Source organism: Ciconia boyciana, chromosome 10 (genome assembly GCF_034638445.1).
Source record: "Ciconia boyciana chromosome 10, ASM3463844v1, whole genome shotgun sequence".
Taxonomy (NCBI): Eukaryota; Metazoa; Chordata; class Aves; order Ciconiiformes; family Ciconiidae; genus Ciconia; species Ciconia boyciana.
Genome location: NC_132943.1, coordinates 12,983,922 through 13,005,755, shown reverse-complemented (window position 1 = coordinate 13,005,755; position 21,834 = coordinate 12,983,922). Strand labels below are relative to the sequence as shown.

The following is a 21,834-nucleotide window of genomic DNA, read 5'->3' as shown; positions in this document are numbered from 1 at the left end:
TAACATAAAATAGGAGGAAATACACACAAAAACCCTACAAAACCAAAAGCCCAGAAAACTGTGAGCCTTTTCACAGTTCTCTTTACAGCAAAAGGCAGAAAGCCTCCTGTCCCTCTTCCAAAGTAGCCAAAAATGTAAACCAAACCCACATCCCATATTTGAGAAGTTCATTCTGCAAGACCATACCAACTGAAACCGGTGACAGAGTAAAAACCGACAAAGAAGCAGGAGACCAGATGGCTCTTGGAGACACTGGTGGCAACGTGCAGACTGCCATCCGCAGAGCCACTGCATGACGACAGCAAGGCTCATTGCAGAGATATAAACTGCAGAACCCTGCCTTTACTTGATTTTCCCATGTTTGCTCTCAAATGAGTGTTACTGGAGGTTAGAACTGCCTGGGGGACTCAGCTGGGAGATGCACATCTCCAGCACAAACTCTCAGCACTTGCAGTTGCAGCTCTGTCTGCGTTAGCAATGTGCTCCTCGGAATGCCCCACTGAGAGTGTCTGACCCTGTTGGCACTCAAGAGCTGCTGAGAAAAATGGCACCATACTTTCCATCATGGTCAGTGCTCCTCACCTCGATGCCTGTGGTCTGTCCTTCACTGTCAATGCAGTAAATTAGAGGAAATTAAGATCCTGAGATCACCAACCAGAAGGGGAAGACTGCACCAGTCATACAGAGAAAAGTTTTTCCATGACCTTTCTGGGCTTGCAGTTTACAAGCATGAGTAGCAACCCCAGTTATTGGAACTCTGTTATTGCTAAGCAGCATCAGTACTCATTTTTTATTTTAAACATGAAAAACTTGCTACCGTTTCCCTCTAAACATCTTGAGTGAAAAGATTTTCCCATTTCAGCAGGCTATATTTAACCAGGTTGATTCTTCACTGGAAACAGGAGTAATAAATAGCATTTTGGGAAGAAAAACTATTTGGGGAAGACAAAACAAATATAGATAGATAAGCAGTGGCTACCAGCCAAACTATAGGTGGAGCACGTTATAGATGTCTGAGATGAGTGGAAGGAATTTTATTACTCCATTATCACAAGCCAAATTAGATGCCACTGTCTGTCGAACATAAAAAGAAATCCAAGTGGCCTAAATGAGATTTTGGGTTATTAAGAAGGAGGGACTTCGGACCTTTTTCATGTATCTAAGAAGGGACTGATGGGAATGTGAAAATTTTCCAATCACTCCGGTCAGGGGAAAAACCATGTAAGTGAGAAAGATGCCAAATCCATTCCAACTCCCAGGAAGTTTAGGAAGGCAAAGTCAAATGATATACATGGCCTTTTGCAGAAGGCGCAAAGGAAACGTGCATACTGCTGACCCTGACCGTGTGTCTTTGCTTTGGCTTCGAGCAAGCCCAGACTCACCCGGGTCTGCCTGACCAGTGCAGAAGAGCTGGCAGGTCTGTCCAAACTGGAGCTGGATCTAGCCCACACCAAAATAAATCTCAGATTCATTTGTCCCACCAGACAGCCTGAAAACCAGAACTGCATATAAAACAAAAAGGGAAAGCCATGTTATTTTCTGGTTTTCAAACTTCAGGCATGCTTTTTGCTGTGAGCATTCTTGCAGTCTGTTTTCTGGCATTAGAGCAATATCTGATGTCAAAAGCCTGCCAAAATCCGACTAGAAGGAAGACAGAGCTAAGAGAACTCTGCAAGAAGGGACTATCCATTACCACCACAGCTGTAGGAGTCTGGCGCTATTCCTCCCTGCCCTCCTTCGAGAGAATGGCTTGTAAAAGTGACTGAAGCCATAGAAGCAGTGCAATAGGAAAGAGAAACAACTAAAAACTTAAGTATTAAAACAAAAGACAACGTGTTGCATAGAGGCTGTGTGCCAGCAATCAATCAGTTGTCAGAGAAGGCAAGAGAGTAATAAATTTTGGCACAGACAGTCAACAGTTTCACATGTATACTCCAGGTCAGGCACATGGGATAGAGATCGAGTAAGTTGCATCTAACCAAGTTTGGGATGCTTTCTGTTATATATTGCTCAGGTCTTTGTCTTTGATGGTGAAAGAATGAGTTCTTCATAGCTGTGCAAATTGCATTCAGTCTGTTCTTCCCAGGTATCATGGATATTCAGTCAAACAACGATGCTTTTGTACTCCCTACCCAAAAAGCTGCAGTAATTCTGCATGCAGCGCTCATTTCAACCTTACCTTACTTCTTCCTCACTCTCTCCACTAGCTTCCCCAGTGTCCTGTCCTTTTGTGATTTATTTACTCTGCAATTTCGGTAAGTCAGGGTTTTCCCTCTGGAAAGTCACTACATAATGAAAACATTACATTAGTATATAAATGTCATAATTTAAAACATTAAGGAGCAACTATGCCTTTCCTATAGTTATCTCATTTTCCCAAGGAGAGTAGGTACCAAAATATGCAGACTGTTTCATGGATAAGCTGAGACTGGACAAGATGGTCTGTATACACAATTACCATTCGTGTTTGGGAGCTTACTAGATCAATAATAATAAAGTAGCCATTTGCTGGGAAAACTGCTGAAGAATAGGAACATGAGTCTTACTGCCCTTTTTGGAACAGTCAACATGAGTTGACTCGCTACCTCCTCATTTCTATACTTTTAAATGTAATCGAGCAGTTGTGTTTTTAAAATGACACTGATGAAACTGTAAAGAGAAATGGACCCAAAGCATATAGAGAAACTTAACTGTGCACACTTCATAATGACCACTTTTCTGAGAAACACCAATGCAACATCAGTGGAGAAGAACTTTAAAACGAAGATGTAATGCTTTGTTAGCTATTCTGAAAGGTAAAATGGCTGGCCAAAGAAAATGGTACAGCTCATTAACTAAGGGATCAGCTTGTTATTAATTAATAAACAAACCTGATAATAAATTTAATAATAAAACACATGATGTTTTCAGTGAGAAGGGAGATTGGCCGTAATTTCAGAAATAAATGAAAAGGAAAAAATCCCACAGGAAATTGAACTCGTTATCTGGTTATTGTACACTACATTAATATTCCTTACCTGATAAGAACCAGTAATGAATAGATATGCTCAAGTCACGAGTAAAGTTCTCCCAACTTTACAAGGGCTACAATTTATCGTTAAGGGTTTTCTTTCCTTTTTAAGATGTGATCTACCATCACATCGCAATTGATCAATGGCACTTGAGCTGACATGTATCTTTGGTTCCCTTTGGTGACACAGAAAACTCCAGCTGCCATGGAGAAACAATGCAAATATAATGAAATTCTGTACAATCAATATCAGCAGTAAAAACACCCCCCCCCCCCCTTTAGAAGACAGTATAGGTGAGCTCACTAAATGAGTATTTCTATGCAAAGATCATCCTTGAAAAGGGAATATTAAATTCTAAGCCCCTGTTTAGTCCCTAACCTACCTCATATTCCAAATACTTTGCATATCTCCATTATTTCATAGATATTAAGCAGTATTAAATCTACTTTATGGCATTCAGATTATATACTGAAATATCAGAAAATATTTACACAACTTTTGTTTAATTATGCTGGTCAAGATACTAGCTATCAAGACACCTTGAGTCTAATCTTTGACAGCCCATCATTCGACTCTGTGATCAGTTACTTAGCCGGCTGTGTCTCAAATTTATTTTTTTATAAAATAAAATGGATCGTTGCATCTCTAGCTTCTTAAGCATATGAAGTCTTCAAACTGGCAGTAAGCAATTGTTGAAATGTCATTGGTGCTAGACAAGCAACACCACGCTATTTTGCAGAGACAGCAGCATGGTATATAAGGAAAATATATAAAGGGGCTCAAGGTCATGTGGGAAAACCATGGCAAAGCAGGAATGTGAATCCTGGCCTCATGAATCCAGGGAATATCCGCACAAAACCTACTCCTGAGATGCTGGAGCAGGGAGCGTGGCGAAGCAGGTCTGCCCACTGCATATGTAAGTCTTTTTAACTTTCCACTGAATCTCCCCTGATTTTTGCAATCAGTGGTTTCTTCTCATAATGAAGCAGGCATATAATTTCAACTTGATTTCAAGAGAATTACTGTAATTGCCACCACCAGAATAATAGATCTGCGTATAAAGAAATGGCTTTTCTCTTGCATTTTCCATTGGAAAATTTAATTTCTGTGTTAATGCATTACGATATTTCACTAAGCCATTTGCTTGCTACTCTCAATATTCGCAAAATATCATCTCCAAATGAAGTTCCTGTAAACAGTTATTAGTTTACCACTGAACTAATACCAATAAAATCAATAGAGTCTGACCAGATCTTTTCTATAGCATAGAAAGCCACCTTAGAGAGCACTTAAAATATGTATTATGGTAATGTGTCTTAGACTATAAAAATAAGAGGAAAGTTACTGTGTCAGATCTTTCTACATCTATGCAAAACCAGTCTAGCTGATTTCTGCTTACTTTCTATGCCACTACAGTAGCAGCAATTTTGGCTTGAAGATTAAAAACAAAAAAATGAAATAAAGTGCCTGGCGTTTGAAAGGACAAACTCAGTTCAGTTCAGAACAGCAGGTGTCACAACTTCAAAACACTTCTGTATATTCATCTGTTATATATTCCATAAAACTAACCACTACTTCAAGCAAGGAGTGAAACGGGAGACACAGCTTGCTGGTGCCCCAACATTATGTTGGCCTTTCACAAAGCCGCATGAAATTGAATTAAAGTGCCATGGAGGACACATGCCCATCTGCAGGCTAACACAGCTGGCAATAAAATTGTGGCTAATGAGTCACAGGACAAACAGGTTGGGACTTTCCCCATAGGGGATTCGGGGAAGCCAGAGCTAAATTCACTTGCAGAGCAGGAAGAAGTTTGAACAAACTGTCTCATGTGAAATGTCTTATAGACTATACAAGTTAACAGCAACACAGCTCCTATGTTAACAGCAACACAGCTCCTGTCCCTAGCACAGATGCATTCAGGTTTCTAAACAGATGCCTTGGATTAGAATAATTTGCTCGTCCAGATAGGAGTAGCCATGACTGTAGTAAAGTGTTTCTAAAACAACATACCCGTGCTCTCCCTTGGGGGGCCGTACTGTAACTGCACGAATTGACACGGTACAAGTTTCCAGTGTGAACAGGGCCCAGGGCTGTCAGGCAGATCTGGAGCGATGGAGAGGGGAGCGGAAGAAAACGGAGTGCGCAAACACAACACAAACCGTAAAGATCTTTGAACAAACTGGAATTTGCAAGACGCACACTGAGGCAAATAGCAGCTGTGGTATTTGATGTTTGTGTAGCTGTTTTTAATGCTCCTATAGTTCAGATATCAGAGATGATTCTCTATTCTTAAGTACCAAGCCACTCTCCGGAAGCCTGAAAATGCTTAGCACAGCTACTCTATTTCTTATATACCACAATAAACAAACTTGCAAAGGAGCTGGATTCTAAAAGCCAGTGCAAAGAAAGAAAGAAAGGGAAAAAAAAAAGCAGCAGCCCACACAGCATCAAATGCTGGTAGGCTCAGTGCTAAACAGCAGATGATTCTTACTGAATAACTGCCCTAGATTTTGCAAACAATACAGGGAACAAAAATAGAAACCCATTTACATATTGCTGTTAATAACTTTCTTTATAGTGTCACAGCTAGAGCACAATAACTGCAGCCATGGCTTAACTTGAAAGCCATTCACTGTGGAAGTCAGACAGATACTGTTTTCTCAGTCCTTATGCAACTGAAAAAAAATCCTGCTGACAACAGTCAGTCACCAGAATCCTTACAAACAGAACCAGAAAAAAAGTTAACAGCAGTCAAAGGCGAAAGCAAATCATCCCCAGGATCCGACTGGCCTCTGCCCCTCCTGGTTACTTCAGACATGTTGTGGTTAATCAAGGACCATTGAGGCTAGAAAACCCAGCAGATACATTTTCACTTCAGTTTGAGCCTCATGATAGCATCTTACAGGAATACTTGACTGTTTTTTTTGGTGGGATTTTTGTTTGTTTGTTTCTAATTAAGAAATACAGAGAGGGCTCAGTCTAAGTCAGCAGCTACAATAAAAAAGGATATGTGTCCAGCATTTAAGAACATCCCTACCACATATTCCTGCCAGCTAAAATACCACTGGCCTGTCACAACAGACTGGCACATCTTTAAGGAACAGAAATGTACACAGAAATTTGCATCCTTGATTCCTTAGTATTCTGTAAATGCCTGCTATGTATAAGTAAACAGAGTAAGAATGCAAATGAGGAAATTGTCTCTTAAGACCCTCCGCCTGAGAAGTGAGAAAACATGGATCTGATTTTTCCTCTGCCTGAATCCAGACTGAACTGGACAACAGGCTATTTTGGACTGGGAACAGGGGTGCCCTCAGGACCTCGTGCTGCAGCTGCTCACTATGGATAAAATCCTTAGAATAATTAGAGGCAGAGACAGCAAACGCCCCGCTCTGACCTGCTGATTACGGCGCACCCTGTGACACGGGACAGTGGGATTCAAGCTGCTGCTCAGGAGTTTGATTCTTTTATACAAAAAAATGCAACAGAGTTAACAAAAGAGAATGAGGATGTCTTCTTCGGTTAGGGCCTCTCCTAGGAGATGTGGCCTCAAATGCCCCCTGGCATATGGGAAAACCAAACCTGGATAACCTACACTGGCACGTGGGTCGAGCCTCTATGCTCCCGGATGAGCATGGCACGCCTCATCATTTGTGTCTCTTCAGATCTTCACTACCTCTGTGTTTTACTTTCTGCCACCTGGAATGTCAATTGAATTAACTAATTTCTCTGGGCTTTCATTTTAGTGAGGAACAGGAAGATGCCCATTTCGTGTGGCAGCCCAGCCAAAATGTAGCGCCAATTCCCCCTGCAGATACAGCCAGTGGTCACGAGAAGTGCCCAGCACAAAGAGCGCGTGTGTTTGTGCACACTCCCTGCTTGTTCCTCCTGCACAATTCCTCTGCAGCACAGGCAGGGCAGAGCCTTCATGGTCTAGTCGTTAGGACGTTTCTGTAACAGGAGCCAGGCATTTCTGAGCTCTCACTACCTCGCTACCTCTTCTCAGCCTCGCTACCAAGTAAAATTAAAGAAATCACTGTCAGTCTCAGCCTCTCTGTTCCCCTGCGCTAGCATCCCCCGTGGGGTTGACTGGTAGCAGTAGATACTTAGACAAGAGTTTGTGAGTGTAAGGCACTAAAAATGCAAGGAGGTGTTTCTAGGCAGTGCCCATTATCCAGTAAGATGACTTAGAATTTGTTCAGTTATTAGTAATACAATAAATGCTGTGTCTGATGTACATAATGGAAAAATAAAAAGCTGCGGGACATGACAGACCAACAAAATACAGCTTTTATGATGCTCCACTAGAAACGATCCTTGAATCTGCAGGAAAAATAACCTAAAAAGAGATGAAAGAATACAGAAAAGACATTTAAATAAGCCGGTGAATGCATACATTTAAGTGAAATACACTGATCTAATAAAAGCTAATGAAGTCCATATTGGGCTTCTGTATTACAAAAGTGTAGCCCTGGATGATTCTCAGCAGATGTGCCATTTTATAGTGGATGAACAAATATTTTCACCATCCTATGCTGTTCTCGGAATCAGAGGTTCCCCCAAAAATCACTCATTTCATCCTTAAACACAGCTTTAGTTTTGTACAGCTGTTCTCCAATACTATTTTCTCTCTTTTTTCAGTTGTTTTTAAGCTTTCAGACAAGATACCATTTTCAATTTACTCCTTCTACCATTACATAATTCCAAGGAAAAGGAGCTCAGCAGGTAAGTCACATCTGCAATTTCAAGGTTTCTGGGCTTCGCAAGAAATTTGTAATCCCTTCCAATTTGAATAACAAAATTGTATTCAGTTTGCAGCTGAAAATGACAAAGAGTACTGGATCTTAAAAACAGAGTATCACTTACCAATTATATTCTGTAACACAACTTTGTCTCTACCTTAGACCTATCGTCCTAAACTGTGACCTGCTGGCCGCTATTCTGCAGAAGGGAAGACTCTTAAGGAAGAAATGCAAGGACGACGTGGGTTTTTTCTCCTTTTTAATTGAAACAAAGTAGAACTATTAAATCAAAAGGCCTCTTTTTCTCTTGCCTGGAAAGAAAAAGAATCTCACAAAGGGTCTTACAGTAGTTTTGAATGCAATCCAGAACAAAAGGTTCCAAATGAAACAGAATAATTATACTTTTATGGATCAGCATTTGGCTTCTGTTGCAGCCTGATCTGTAACTAGAATTGCTCAAGTTCCCCTGAGCAGAAGCCAAAGTTTTGTTTGCTTTGTTCTACAAATTGATTCTTATTAGCTCATTCTTTGGAAACAACCACGGCAGAAAGCTGCACTGCATTGGTGTGCATGCTCCCAAGATGGGAGGCTCTCCACCAGAACTGCTCTGGCACATAATAGTCCACTATCTAAAACTGTATGCATCTGTTTTCCATTCTCTCATCTCCTTTCCTCCAGTCATTACTAACAATTGCTAAATTTGCTCCTTGCTTTCCAAGGTTTTTTGGTGTTTCCCATCTTTCTTGCCTACATCCCCACCCCACAAATATCCCATCAGCTCTGCGACATAGATCTCTCATCTTCTTCATGGTCCAGGATGTTACAAAGCATCTCTCCAACTTGCTACTACATTCAGCATTGATGTATGGGTCCGCCAGGCCTTGGAGAGAACCATAATTATGTAGCTGTCAGAAGAAGGAAAGTTGTCCTAGTAACATCCTATTAGCAACACATTCCCCACAATGAGTAGGAAATGGAGCCAATGTATTATCAGACTCCGCAAAGAATCCTCCTTAAAGTTAAAAAAACCCCACCCAAAACAACAACAACAAAACCCCAAACAAATGAGCTGATGTGGTGGATCAACAAACTGTCACTACTATATCTCTGCTGGAAAAATTCCTCACTGCCTCACACATTCAACCTTCCTCTTCATGTAGGAGTGCAAGTTGTGCTTCCAGATGCTCCGCACACCTACTGATAGGGACAAACAGGCATTTACAGATGACCCTACAACTGAACAAAGCCATGGTCATCCAGCCTTCTGCATGCCACTTACTGGGGACATCTCCGTAACAGCAGGCTGGGAGAGAATATTTTGCTGATTAGTCACACAGATCCAAGTTTCACATGTGGTCACTACACTAGGTTTTTGAGCTTGGGGGTCAGCTCTGTAGAACTGGAGTTGAGGGAGCTGATGTCAAGCCCTGATGGTTCTCCTATATATTTAAGGGGTTCATTTAGGAGTTTGCCTCAAATAGGGACATGGTTACTGGTCAAGAACATCCTTAGAATTTCTCAGTGCCTTTGAGAGCCTCAGGTATTTGCCAAACACACATACAGCTGCCACAAGGATCCCTGCTGGCCGTGGTATCAGGGAAGATAATACCTATATTCCTGTATTTTGTTTGCTTTTTAAAGCGTATCACACATACACTTCTTTCCGATTTCTGAAAACTATTTGCGAACTTCCAAGTCCTCAGAACCTACAGGGTCTTACAAATCTTTATTCCCACAATTTAAAACTGGGTGCATCTTTCTAGGGCTTTGTAACAGAAACACAAATGGACACAGAAAAATCTCCATTTTCTAAAAAGAGCACCTGTATCATTCCACAAGGCCTATGCCCTGTCAATGGTGTGTGTGTGCTGAAATTCATTTAATATCTTTGGTCTTTTTCCTCCTTTGCTGTTTTATGCAGTTCTCTGTTGCTTCTCATTTCTGTCAGCTCTGTTTCTGAAGCGACCTGTTCTTAGCCTGGTTTCTTATAGAAACACCATTTATGGAATCATGCAGTCTGCACAGTCAGTACCAGCCTCTCCCTAACTTTTTAACCACTTAGTGTCAAGCAAAATTAATAAAAAAGAGGAAGTTTAAAAAACATACTATGACTTTCCGTGTCTGGAGGACATAGACTCAAGTTAACAATGCACTAACTTGAGTCACAGGATACCAGACCACTCGAGAGCTCTTCTCCACTAATTGGTTTCAGCTTTTGTCTCTTCTTCATCATTTATCCAGTGTCAAAATTATATATAAACCAGTAAGAACAGATGCACAAATTAGCAACAATTGTTGAGGGATATAAATAGAGTATAAGACAAGAGAAGTTAATCCATCCCCATCCAAAACTGTGCCTCTGTTTTACAGCTTCTGTAAGAGGGCTTTAAATAGTTTTGCAAAGTTCAGTGCATTACAGAATAAAAAGTTTAACTGAGTTTTGCTTTTCAGCCATTATAGTTTAAGGAGGAAGCAAAAACGTAGGATGATTTTAACAAGAACCTCTTCAAATATTATATAAACTCAATGTTCTTAAAACCACTTTGCATGTTAACTACATGACAAAGTAGTTTGTTAACTGAAATTTAACCAAGTCTTTACAAGAGGAAAGCAAGTCTGTGCAAGCAAGTCTTTACAAAAGTAAAGTTTCGGTCAGAGAAGACTCAATTTTTCTTGTCAAGGTTACTCCAGAACAGAGAAGACTGGGGGTGGATTAGCTTAATAAACATAATTTGATGCATTCGTTTTTACTATCAGGCCAATCAGCAGTCAGACTTACGTTTTTTAAAAATTTAATTTATTTTTAGTACTATCGAAAAAAAAAGGGAATCCAAATAACCTTGATGAGTTAAAATACTGCTCTGTAAACTTTTGCACGCATCTTCATTCTTCTCTCCAAATTACTATTCACAGTATTTCATCATTAAAACATCTAACACTCTTCAATCCATCACCCTGTGAACTTCACAGACCCTTGTGTAAACTCAGAATAGCAGGGTGTGAATTATACATCACAGGCCCTTCCTAGTTGCTGATGGCTTGCTGGTGGCTGCAGATCTGCAGTCACCTGCCACGCTGCACTTTTGGGATGTCATCTTTATTACAACACACTTGTTTAAGTAATGCATCCAGCAGGGTGCCTTGCAGCCAGTTATTTATCTGTTTTATTCTTCGGAGGGTACAAGGCTGTCTCATGCCCCGGAAGACACCAGGAGTTCCCAGGAGGGATCACAATATATTCCCAGTTCAAAAAGAAAGATCTGCAGACAGGCAGATGAATACTTAAACAAGTTAGCATGTATTGGTTCTTCTTAAAGGGTGCTGTGCACATGCACAAAGAGGTAGATTCGATAAAATATATAAACTTGCTCTATTCTTTGGCTTAAAAGTTTTCAAGACTGAACCATCAATACACATGTATGTAAAAGAGGGGGTGATCCTGGGTTGAAGGATCTTTAATATTTATAACTGCCTTTAATATTAACGGCCAGACTTACTGCACAGCTTTGATGTCAAGTTCAGGTGTAAGGATGCCTGCAAAATAAGCAAATTCCTTTACACATGGATTTTAGCTTGAATGCCTTTCTCCAGAAGACACTGATTTTTCCTCTCAGAAACAATAAATTGCCTAGGAAGAGTCAAGTGGTTAATGGTAGTAAGAGCAGAGTAATTCACCTTCACCCATGGGTGAAACCTACTTCCACACTTCCTAAAAATTATTGCTAACTTAAAAAAAAAATCATTAAATTTTCTGGAAAATTAAAAAGCCAAGATTCACTCTAGGCAGACACAGGTGAAGTTCCCAGGAGCCAGCTCTTGACAGGGAAACAGAAGAGTTCCCGTGTAGGTAAAATTCACTGCTGTCATTTGGGGAAAGGCGTGGGAAGGCTGATCATTTCCCTCCTACTCACTCTTCTCAGCCTATAGCCTCAACCAGAAGTTACGGCAATTAAATGCAGGGGGCCCCTGAACCCACATGAAACCCACACAGTTTCCACCCCCCTACCTGCAAAAATAGCCTTCAACTGCTTGTGGGCATATGCCTCAAATGAAGAAAAGGAGGTAGAGGTCTTCCTAAGACTTGATGCTGAGAAACAACCAACCGACCCATGAACACATTTTGGGAGGAGATCGAAGCTCATGGACTGGTGGGGACAGCAGTACCAGGAAGCAAGACATGGATAAAACCTGCTCTTGGGCTTCCTTCTGCTTAAAGCTGTTCTTCATCTTCAAACATAAACCATCAATTTTCATTCTGCCTCCCCCCAAAAAGGGGAGAAGACGAGGAGGGAGATGGATTACACAGTAGATATAAAAAGAGTTACTGCTCCCACCCTTTCTGGGCAATGAGACTTTCCATAGAAATTGAAGCTACATAAACTTTGGCTGAGATCAGAGATCTGGGGCATCTCTGAAAATATCCATGGAAGAACTGTCAGAAATTTATACACGCCATAGTGTAATTTTATTTATTAAAGATGGTAAAATTAAACTGGTTTCTGTTTCGCTTCAATAACCTTTCATGAAAAAGCATGAAAACAGAATCAGGATGAGCTCCTGACCAAAACCAGCCCATTGGCGTAACTACCTCCAAAGGCAACCTGCTGTCTGACCCAGGCTTGGTAGGATATGCCTCATTATAAACCCAGTTAGCATTTCAAAAGGCACTGTTAGCAAGCCAGAAAAAACAGCCTCATGCCTATACTCACCAACAAGAATATACCACCAAACAGCACATTGCTTTGGCAAGCCACAGCACTAATATGTCCAATTACAGCTACATCCTGGGAACCCTCCCACTAGCTGCGATCAGGGCTCAGCTTTGTACTACTGTTTATACCGGTAACTTCTTTAACACCAGGAAACATTAAGACTAGATGTCCTGTGTGTGAGGACAGTGGGAGGAGCAAGGAAAAAGATGTTTGCTTAGTTGAAATTTTCACAAATTTCACAGCACACAATTACATAGCACCTTGCAATCTAAGAATTTAACACACTTCATAAGCAACTAATTAAGCACCACAATGCCTACAAGGCACTTAGGTTAAGTTGACATGGCTGTCTGAATATCCTGACACTCAGCTAAAATGCAACTATTTGGTCATTTTTAAGGGGAGAATTTTTGGTGTTAGAACTTAATTAAATCAGAAAACCAGTTTAAAATGTTTTTGATTTACAAAGCTGAAAGCAAATGGACTGTTTCGCTTCTGCAAATGGTTTCGTTCAAGTTGTCAAGATGCTTAAAAAACTTTTGAGATGAGGTTAATGTTGTTGAGTACATGATTCATAAGAATTATGTGAAGGGGAGAAGAGAGGAAACTGTCACTTTCACAGCGCTTGGATGCCAGCCCTAAAATAAGCTTCTTGAAACAGTTCATCAAAGGAATTTCAATGACAAAGCCAACCTTTATCCCTTCACAGAGGACTTCAAACCTCTTTTTATAGCACAGAGATTACTATATTTGGCCAAACCTAGATAACATTAAAGCCATTATCACTGCAGTGAGATACCATAAATAGCAATAGCAATGTAAAACATTTAAAATTCTGCCTGGGAAGCATGATAGATAAACAATATTATCTATGCATATTTTAGGGTTTGTCTATCAGACACAATCTGATTCATGATAACGTGAACCAATTTAGTTACATAATTCACCTTGTTGTTTACCCAAAATTACTTGCATAGTCTTGGGAACTCCTTTCCTGATCGCATTTGACAATAGACTTTATATTTAACACACACATATGTGGGAAAGGTCAAATCATGCTCTAAGGTTCTGGATTTATCAAAGTTAACTCTCATTCAATAAATCAGGATGCGAAACAGTTTCATTCTCTGTTAAAAGGTTCTGTTCATTTGCATCAAAAAAGTGTATTAACCCCAAACCTCTTCATCTTAGTTTTGTCATCACCCTAAATTCTTCAGAAGAACATAATCCTGAAACAAATTTTCCTGCCAAAAAATGACAGGAAATTATATTCTCATTGTGGATAAATTAGTCTCTGAACTTTACTTTCCATAACAATAAGCAGGAGACTATGAACTCATTCCCAGGAAGTCCTGGTAAGGCTCTAAAAACATTTGCTTTTACCCATTCAGGTCAGAAAGACCACTGTATTTTGCATAAAAACATCACCTTTCCCTGAACAGAGAGACAGCCCACCCTCTAAGAGAAGTGTAACACCATAAGCAGTATTATGGCAGAACTACCCCTTATTAAAGGATCATGGCTGTGTTTTACAGACCTACTACTGGCACCTGAGGAAGATGTCTTTTCTACATGGGTTTTAAATTGACTTCTTTCTTTTTTTTTCTTTTTTTAAAAAAAGAAGCATGTAACTTTTTTAAAAAGGAAAAAAGCAGCATGTAACCTAGTATCTAAAACCAAGCATATCACAGCAGAACAGGTCATTTAAAGACTCCTCATTTTAAAACAGAAAAAAAAGCCCCACACAGTAACTTCACATAATTTTAGATTAACATTTTCTGCTGGTAGAGTGGTTTGGGTTTGTTTTTTAATTAAAATCAGAGGTGGTCCCAAAAGCCCAGACCCAATCATCCCTGAAAATTAAAATATTTAATCTTGTCTGGAACAGAATTTAGTAAACCACTTCTCCCACACAAAATGTCAAACCAGGCTAAGTGCACAAGGCTGTGCTCCTGCGCATCCCAAGTTCAAAGGGCCAAAGTTAAACCAGGGCATGGAAACCTCCCGTGCCAGTGAGGCTCATTATTTCCACACTGACTGTGAAATCGGTGAGCAGCCTCACCCTGAAGATCTAGTAAAAATGAAGATCTGAGGCTCCAGGCATTACGATGGCAATCAAACTTTTAAATCAATAGCTAATGAAAATTCCCATCCATTATACTTTCATTAATAATCCACCTTTTTAACTAATCTGGGAGAGCAGGAAAAGAGAATCACTGAATACAGCTGATGGAGGAGGGAAACCTGCACCCTGTGCAGACACACAGGCCTTCCCACTTCTATGAACTGTGGAGGAAATGCTCCTGCTCATAAATCATCAACAGGAAGCCAGATTCAATGGCCGGGCACAGCGCCCTTGCACCGACTTCACATACTTCTCAATTGCCTTGACACAATAACCTTTAGCTCATAAAAACTTAGATCTTACGATATTTTTGAATAGTGACAAAAAAACCCCAAAATTGCTTGGAACGTTCTCATCTCAAAAGCCTCCCCTTGAGCATTTCCCCGTGAAAAGTAAAGAGCACGCTTGCTTTTATTAAGCCAGTTCATTTATTAATCGACATCATTGAGACGCTACCCCCCACCACCAGTGTGTTTCTGTGTGCACGTAAATGCTTCAAAATAATCCGCAGTCATTCCCACTAGAGGTGGTTTCAGTGTACCCAGGCAAGAGCAAAGGCTCCATGCTGAACTCCTAGTGTGAAATGAGTCATTTGTTCCAAACCATGCTTCCTTTTTTCAATATTCGTACTTAGTTATTCATTTCCCTAAAGTACACGAAGATGAGATGTTCCTAAGATACCTTCTATTTGCTCTCAGTAGATATACTATTTTATTCATATTTCTTATATCCCTTTTCCAGCCTTTTCCATGATCTCAGTGGGCTTTGATTTAGGACCTCATAGGCACAGGCAACAAAGTCCATACTTTGAGGAAGATACCATTTGTTTCCCCTTGCAAGATCTTTTGAGACCTGAGCCTCCCTTTGCACTGGAGACAGTCAGCATCTGCAAGGGCTTGATTCCTAAACACTCATTACCATGAGGAACAAAGTTAAAATTACTTTTATGCTGCAGAAGATAATCTATTATGGAAATGTTCATATTAGTCAATAAATATGCAAGACATGAAAATTAAATGTTTGCAAGCTTCCTGTTAGCCACCCATCAGGACAGTCCAAGGAACTGATTGGTGCCTATACCCATTTATGTATACATGTTTCACCTTTCATGTCACTTCACAGCCATAACTGAAAATCATAGCAGACTGTTTTCTCTTTCTATACTCTGGGTCATGTGTCATTTTTTGTTGTATTTTTTGAGATCTCCATCTCCATACCAGCCATTATCTTTGGGCTATTTTTTTCCATCATAATCATTCCATCAGCTTCCCCCCTCCCTTTAAAATTGTTCATTTGTAAATTTAGTTTCTTATTGTTTCATTTTTGTTTATTTAGTGATATAGTTAAAATTTAAAATAAGTATCATCTTAAAGAGATAATCACCTTTACTAAGATTTGACTGTACTGAACAACTTTCAAACCTGCAAAAATGACATATGGAAATTGACGTGAAAGACTAGAATACCCTACTGACTAGTCTCATGTTATATCTAACTAATTGCATCCAGTTTTAATGTCAAGCTGACCTTTAAGTGCTGGAAAAAAGTAATTTTTCTATTAAGAAAATTCACAAACAGCATCTATCTCAATAAATTTACACACCTTCTTGAACAAGCTCAGTGCCATTAAAGAAAAAATGAATGTAAAGACACAAAACCTAATCTAATCTACTGTAGCACATACTCTGCTGAGGGCACTCTGGATGGCCTCTTCCCCTCACTTTCATCACCATATATATATTCTTTGTTTTTCATCACTGAACCGTTATAGTCTTTGATATCTGATAATGTTTTTGTCTTCAGTATTGCTAGCGGATCATTATCTGTTTACTGAGTCACAACCAAAAATACAAAGGGCTGAACTGAAGTCCATCCAAGCCAGCATACAGACTTGCCCTGATTTCCATGAGTTTTATATCAGACTCTACATTCAACAGTGAGCAACCTCCTCCCAATTTGTACGTTACCTCTCTCCCCTATCCTCAATGCTAAAGAAATGTCTTCAAATGCTTCAGAATTTCATGTGAATTTCACCGCATCACCTATTGGAGATTATGCAGGATGCAGTATATTAGAGGTGTAAGAAATCCACTTTTATTTGTTGAGCACCAAGTATCAGAAAATATAATTCACCAACACACTTAAAGCTATGTAAGACAGAAGGCTACGCAAGCAGTTTACAGGAAAACCTCTTGTTGGAAGGGCAGATGGAGAGAGGAAAAAGGGAGCTCTCTGACCCCAGTCCCTGTGTCCCAGTAAATGTATTTATGGACTGACAGAGCTGTTACACAGGTCCAGGACCTGGCTTAGCAGAGACATAAGTGATCCCCAAAGAGGTCAGGTACAACAGCAGAAGTAAAATGCATCAAGATTAAGTTAAATTTAACTTTGTAACTGCAGCCCATAAAGATATCAAGCAACTAAAGCACTACTTTATTGCCTCTTCCCTAGGAAGTGGACAGTGGGAACCTGGTGATGTTCAGAAGCTCATGGGGCTGGACTACCCCAGCAACAGGGACTGGGTTTGATTTTGCATGACTTTTCAGAGATTGGATATCAATTTCTTCTGCTCATCCAGGTAGACCAAGGAGCAACACATCGCTGGGTGACTGAGCAGGTGCCAACGGCTGTCAGTAACAGACCCCCTGCTTGTAATTCCAAACTGGCAGAGACCACTCCAGGTGATCTTAACCTCAGCTGGGCTCTGCAATTCACCCCATGGGAAAGCATTGCCAGTCTTCAACTTGCATCCCATCATGGCTAATCAGAAAGGTGCTTGTAACTGTCAAAAAATAACTAAACCCAAATATACCACCTTCTCAAAACCACTGAGACTCACTCCAGGAAAGGAAGGGAAAAAAAAAAAATCTAAGGAAAGAGATCGATTAAAGTTGCTTCTCAAAGGAAGATGTTGCAGGAATGTGACAATCCTCCTCCCGTCCTATAAACAAACTTTCAAGAGTCAACTGGTGACACTTTAGAGTCTTTACACTTATTTTGGATTATGTGTTTCTGTCGTCTTCGTCCCTAGGTGTTAAGTCCCAAGCACTGGGAGGGTCCCTCCACTCCAGCAGCTGGGAGATGGGCTGCTGTTCTTACCTGACATTGTCATGCTTCTGGATGTAGATCTTATGAAACATCATATCTTCCTGTTTGGCATTAATGTCAGCTTTCATCTCCATGGCAACATGTCGAGGAAGTACAGAGAGCAGGAGACGCTCCTGTGGAGTCAGACAGATGAACCAATTAAAGCACCTGCTGCCCAGTTAACAAACACACTTTGCTCCTTACTGGGGAGAAATGAGTCATCAGTTTGGGGAGAGATGAGTACAACCAAGCAAAATGGTCTCTGTAAACCCAGCAGCTGATCCCCTAACAAGTCGTAAGCAATTCTGTCCCAACCCCACAATAAGAATTCAATGATTTTAGAAGAAAAATTATGATTTTTATATCCCAGCTGCACTGGGTTTGTGATTCACGGTTGCCAATTCTTGCAAATGAAGGAGCCATGCAACTCAAAAAGTGCCTGTGCACCATTCTTGGAAGGACTCTGATAAGATACTGTCTGACCTCCCACCCAGCCTCTCCACACCATGATGAAGTCCTCCTTCACATGACACCAGAGCACTGATACCCCAACACCCTTGGGCACCATTTAAAATTCCTTCCTTTCCTATCTAATCATCTAAGCACATTCCCCCAACAGGCACAAACCTGTTCTTAGCAGCTAAAAAGTCAATAGGAATGCCCCAATAAAACTAGCATGAAAAGTTAGCCCAACTATACGATGCAGTATTATACTTCTACACTTAAAACTGCTATTAGTGCCCAATTGCATTAAGACCTGTAAACCCACCCACTCACCTGCAAGAGTATTTTCAATAACCACCTCTGTCATCAACAATTCATGGCTCTCCACCCTCACCTGGCACTTTTATTTGCTGATAATAGCTTTAGCGTAACTTTCATAACATCATTTTGTAAGCTGTTCTGTATATAGTTTTGCATGTTAAGCAAAAATTAGTTACATGACAAAATGTTGACTTTCCGGTAATTTTCCTAAAAACTCACACAAAAGCCAGTGCTTGTTGTTATTCTAAATTTGGTGGCAATTTCATGCAGAAGCTATAGAATTTAAATCTGCAGGTCATATGCGCCCCAGGGATGCATTCGTGTATTTCAGGAATCACACCTGAGAAATTCTGCCCAGACCTTTATTTTATTCCCACTCACACCCCGCTCAGTTCAAAATAAGTTTTTTGCTATGGCTGAAGAAGGTGGGGAGCATCTCCTTTGGGATCAGCTCCACTGTGGTCCAACATGCAAGCAGTGCTCTGGAATAGCTGAAGAATCCCAAAAGCTTGTGCCGCTCTCGTCTTTATTACTTTTCTTTACCTGCAGTGAGCAGAGGGAAGAAAAGGGCCTTCCTGACGACACAGACACAATGTGGCATAAATGAAGGTCCCTAACCTTATCTAACAGCTCATTAATTCTCAACAACACAGGGAACAGTAGGGCTCAAACATAGTCCTGACTCAGAGGGGTCAGCAATCCTGTACTAATTACTCACGTCACCAAACCTCTTGCCCATACTACAGTTATAGGCACATTCCTGGTTTCTAATTCCTAGTTTTAACTGAAAGTTCCCCATTTATTTCTTCCTCTAAGGAGAGAGAGGAACTCTGGGGGAACCAGAGGAAGATGAATTCACTGGAAATGTGCTCAGCATGCACCGAGACATTTTATAGTCTGCGGCACTGCCTAGTATTTCCTTTTTTCCCCCCTTCAATGTGTACCTTAAAGAGATTGATTCTTGCCTCCAGTCTCTGAAGAGGTAGTAATAACACAGAAGAAGATGTGTTGGAGGGATTTCTATCTCCTCTGCTCAAAACTGCAGCAATCCTGACAAGATACTTGTTTTTTAAAGTACTCTCACCTTCACTAGCATACTCCAGGTGCTAACAGTTACATATTCCCTTCTTTTTAAAAAAAAGATCATGAATCATGCACATGTCCTCAGGCTTCTGTCAGCTATTAGCGTACTCCTTGAGCGCAAAAGCACAACAGATTGGTATGCTTTCCAGAGTAACTGGTGTATACGCTGTTGTCATTTGCATATTATAATAGGCATCCTCAAATGTGTGAAAGCTGCTATTTTACGTGTGATTTTACACATCCTCTAAATAACTCTGAGCTTAATGGGAGGTTCAGGGGCACCCACAGGTTTGGAACATTCCCTGTAGGCGCACGAGTGTGGAGGGATGGTTTTTTTAACTTGCTTGCAAAATAGGGACACATTCAGGGGACTGAGTTTCTCTTACTAGTACTTCAAGAGATTTTCACATACATTTCTGGGTAACTTTTGCTTGAGAGCCCCCACCCTTACTCCTCCTGACACCATAGGCACTTGCCAGATTAAATCACCAATATTTTCAAGACACTTGAGATCTCCAGGAGATGAACTAACACCACTCTGAACCATCACTGATCGGGGAGTTACATACGCTTATCAAGTGAAACAAATGCATGTAGCACAACATCCCTTCATGCAGCAACTGATTAGGAAGTTGAGCCATGTTACGGAGTTGGGCATTGTCTTTATTCTGTTTGCTGGGAGCATCATGAGCATCACTGAAAATAACCTCTGAAGCTAACAGGAGGAGGCTGTAACAAGTGCAAAGCACAAGCCATGTTAAAAGACCTTCAAAACAACAAAATTCCTATGTTTTATTTCAAATGGAGCATAGAAATTAAAGTCTCCACTAGAGTACAATTTTCATTTTGCTATAATGACTAGAAAGTACTGCAGCCCTCACTGTAAAATCACTTATTATGCACCAGCGAGATGACTGGGACTGCTGTTTTACAAGTATAACAAGGCAGCATTCCGACCTGATAAAAAAGGCAAGAGCAAATTCATATATAATTCTCACTTCAAAATAAGATGCAAGTATAGTTCCATTGAATTACACATTAAACAAATGCATCCTGAGGAGCAGTAGTCTCTAGAATAGGCACAGATGAAAGAGTACAATACAGATCTACTCTGTTTACATATGTACACATAGATATATGTATACATGGGCACACACATCCCTACAACGGCTCTGTACTACATAGGAATTTTAACTATTTATGTCATGCTCTCCCAAGATGACCTCAAAGCACTACAAATATTTAATGTCTTATGACTATCCGTTTGTTTGGTTTAGTAACACTTATTTTTCACCACAAGTTAAGTGATGCAGAGGTGAAAAAGAGAAGGAGAGAACATCTTTTCAGAGACAAAAACCAAGCAATGCTAGAAGTAAAACTGTGCAGGCCCGATAACCCATCTCTTACTCAAATCCTAAGTATTTGCTCACTACAGATTGTGGAGAACACCTATTTTTTCATCCAAGAGTGTTTTATTCTGGGCAAGCAACAGTGATTCCTGTTACGGCTCTGCCCTAGGTTATCTCAAATAATGAAATCACAAGTCTCTCTCCTGCATTGGACATTCTGGATTTTTATTACTTTCTTGCTAATTTTGGGTGCTGGTAGATGCTTAATAAAGGAAAATACACATTCCTTTGCCAGAGATAATCTGCCTGCCTTTAATAGAGAACAGCACACAGGAGCACCATTAGATCTCCAGAAACAGGCAAGCAACAGTAATGGTGTTGGGCTATGCAGTTGTCTTTCCCTCCACCCCTGTTTGGAGACTGGCTCTCCCAGATGCAGGCTGAGCTGCTGTTATTTGTGTCTGCTGCCACCTCAACATTATCTCAATGCATTATGCACAGGGATGCAGCTGAACTGAACCTGGAGATCAATGTCAGTGCAGGCTGTAACAGCAAATAATCTTATTAGAAGCCCCCAGCTGCCAGGACCCACAGTTACTGCTGGAAGTGCTGGAGGGTACTTCTAAGTGACTGGCTTTGATCCATGTTTTCCTGATGTCCTCGCTTTCTTCTGTATGGTATAGTACTTTCTGGGGAGCAGGAGAAAAAAAGGCATAAAGCTAGGGCATTTGTCAGGGCTTTTTTCATTAACTACTTCTGACACGGAAGCTCCTAAATCCAGAACAGCACAAGCATTTGAGCCATGCTGCTAAGAGAGTCTCTCAGCAGGGAGGACAGAGCTGTAATCAATAAGTAAAATGGGGTACTCTCTTGGCTCAATCCTTTCCTCCATTTCAAGGTGTGGAAGGAAGAGCGGCAGCTCATTTCATCTTTCTGAGACTACATTCATTACAAAGGA

The 21,834-nt window shown here is 40.5% G+C and overlaps 1 protein-coding gene across 1 annotated transcript in view; it reads right to left on the bottom strand.

Moving 5' to 3' along the window:
- ADCY5 (adenylate cyclase 5) overlaps positions 1–21,834 on the bottom strand; it is a 220,975-nt gene that overhangs the window by 67,598 nt on the left and 131,543 nt on the right. The window contains exon 3 of the mRNA XM_072875014.1: positions 17,692–17,813. Coding sequence (XP_072731115.1) covers positions 17,692–17,813 — 122 coding nt within the window. The remainder of the gene's footprint in view (positions 1–17,691; positions 17,814–21,834) is intronic.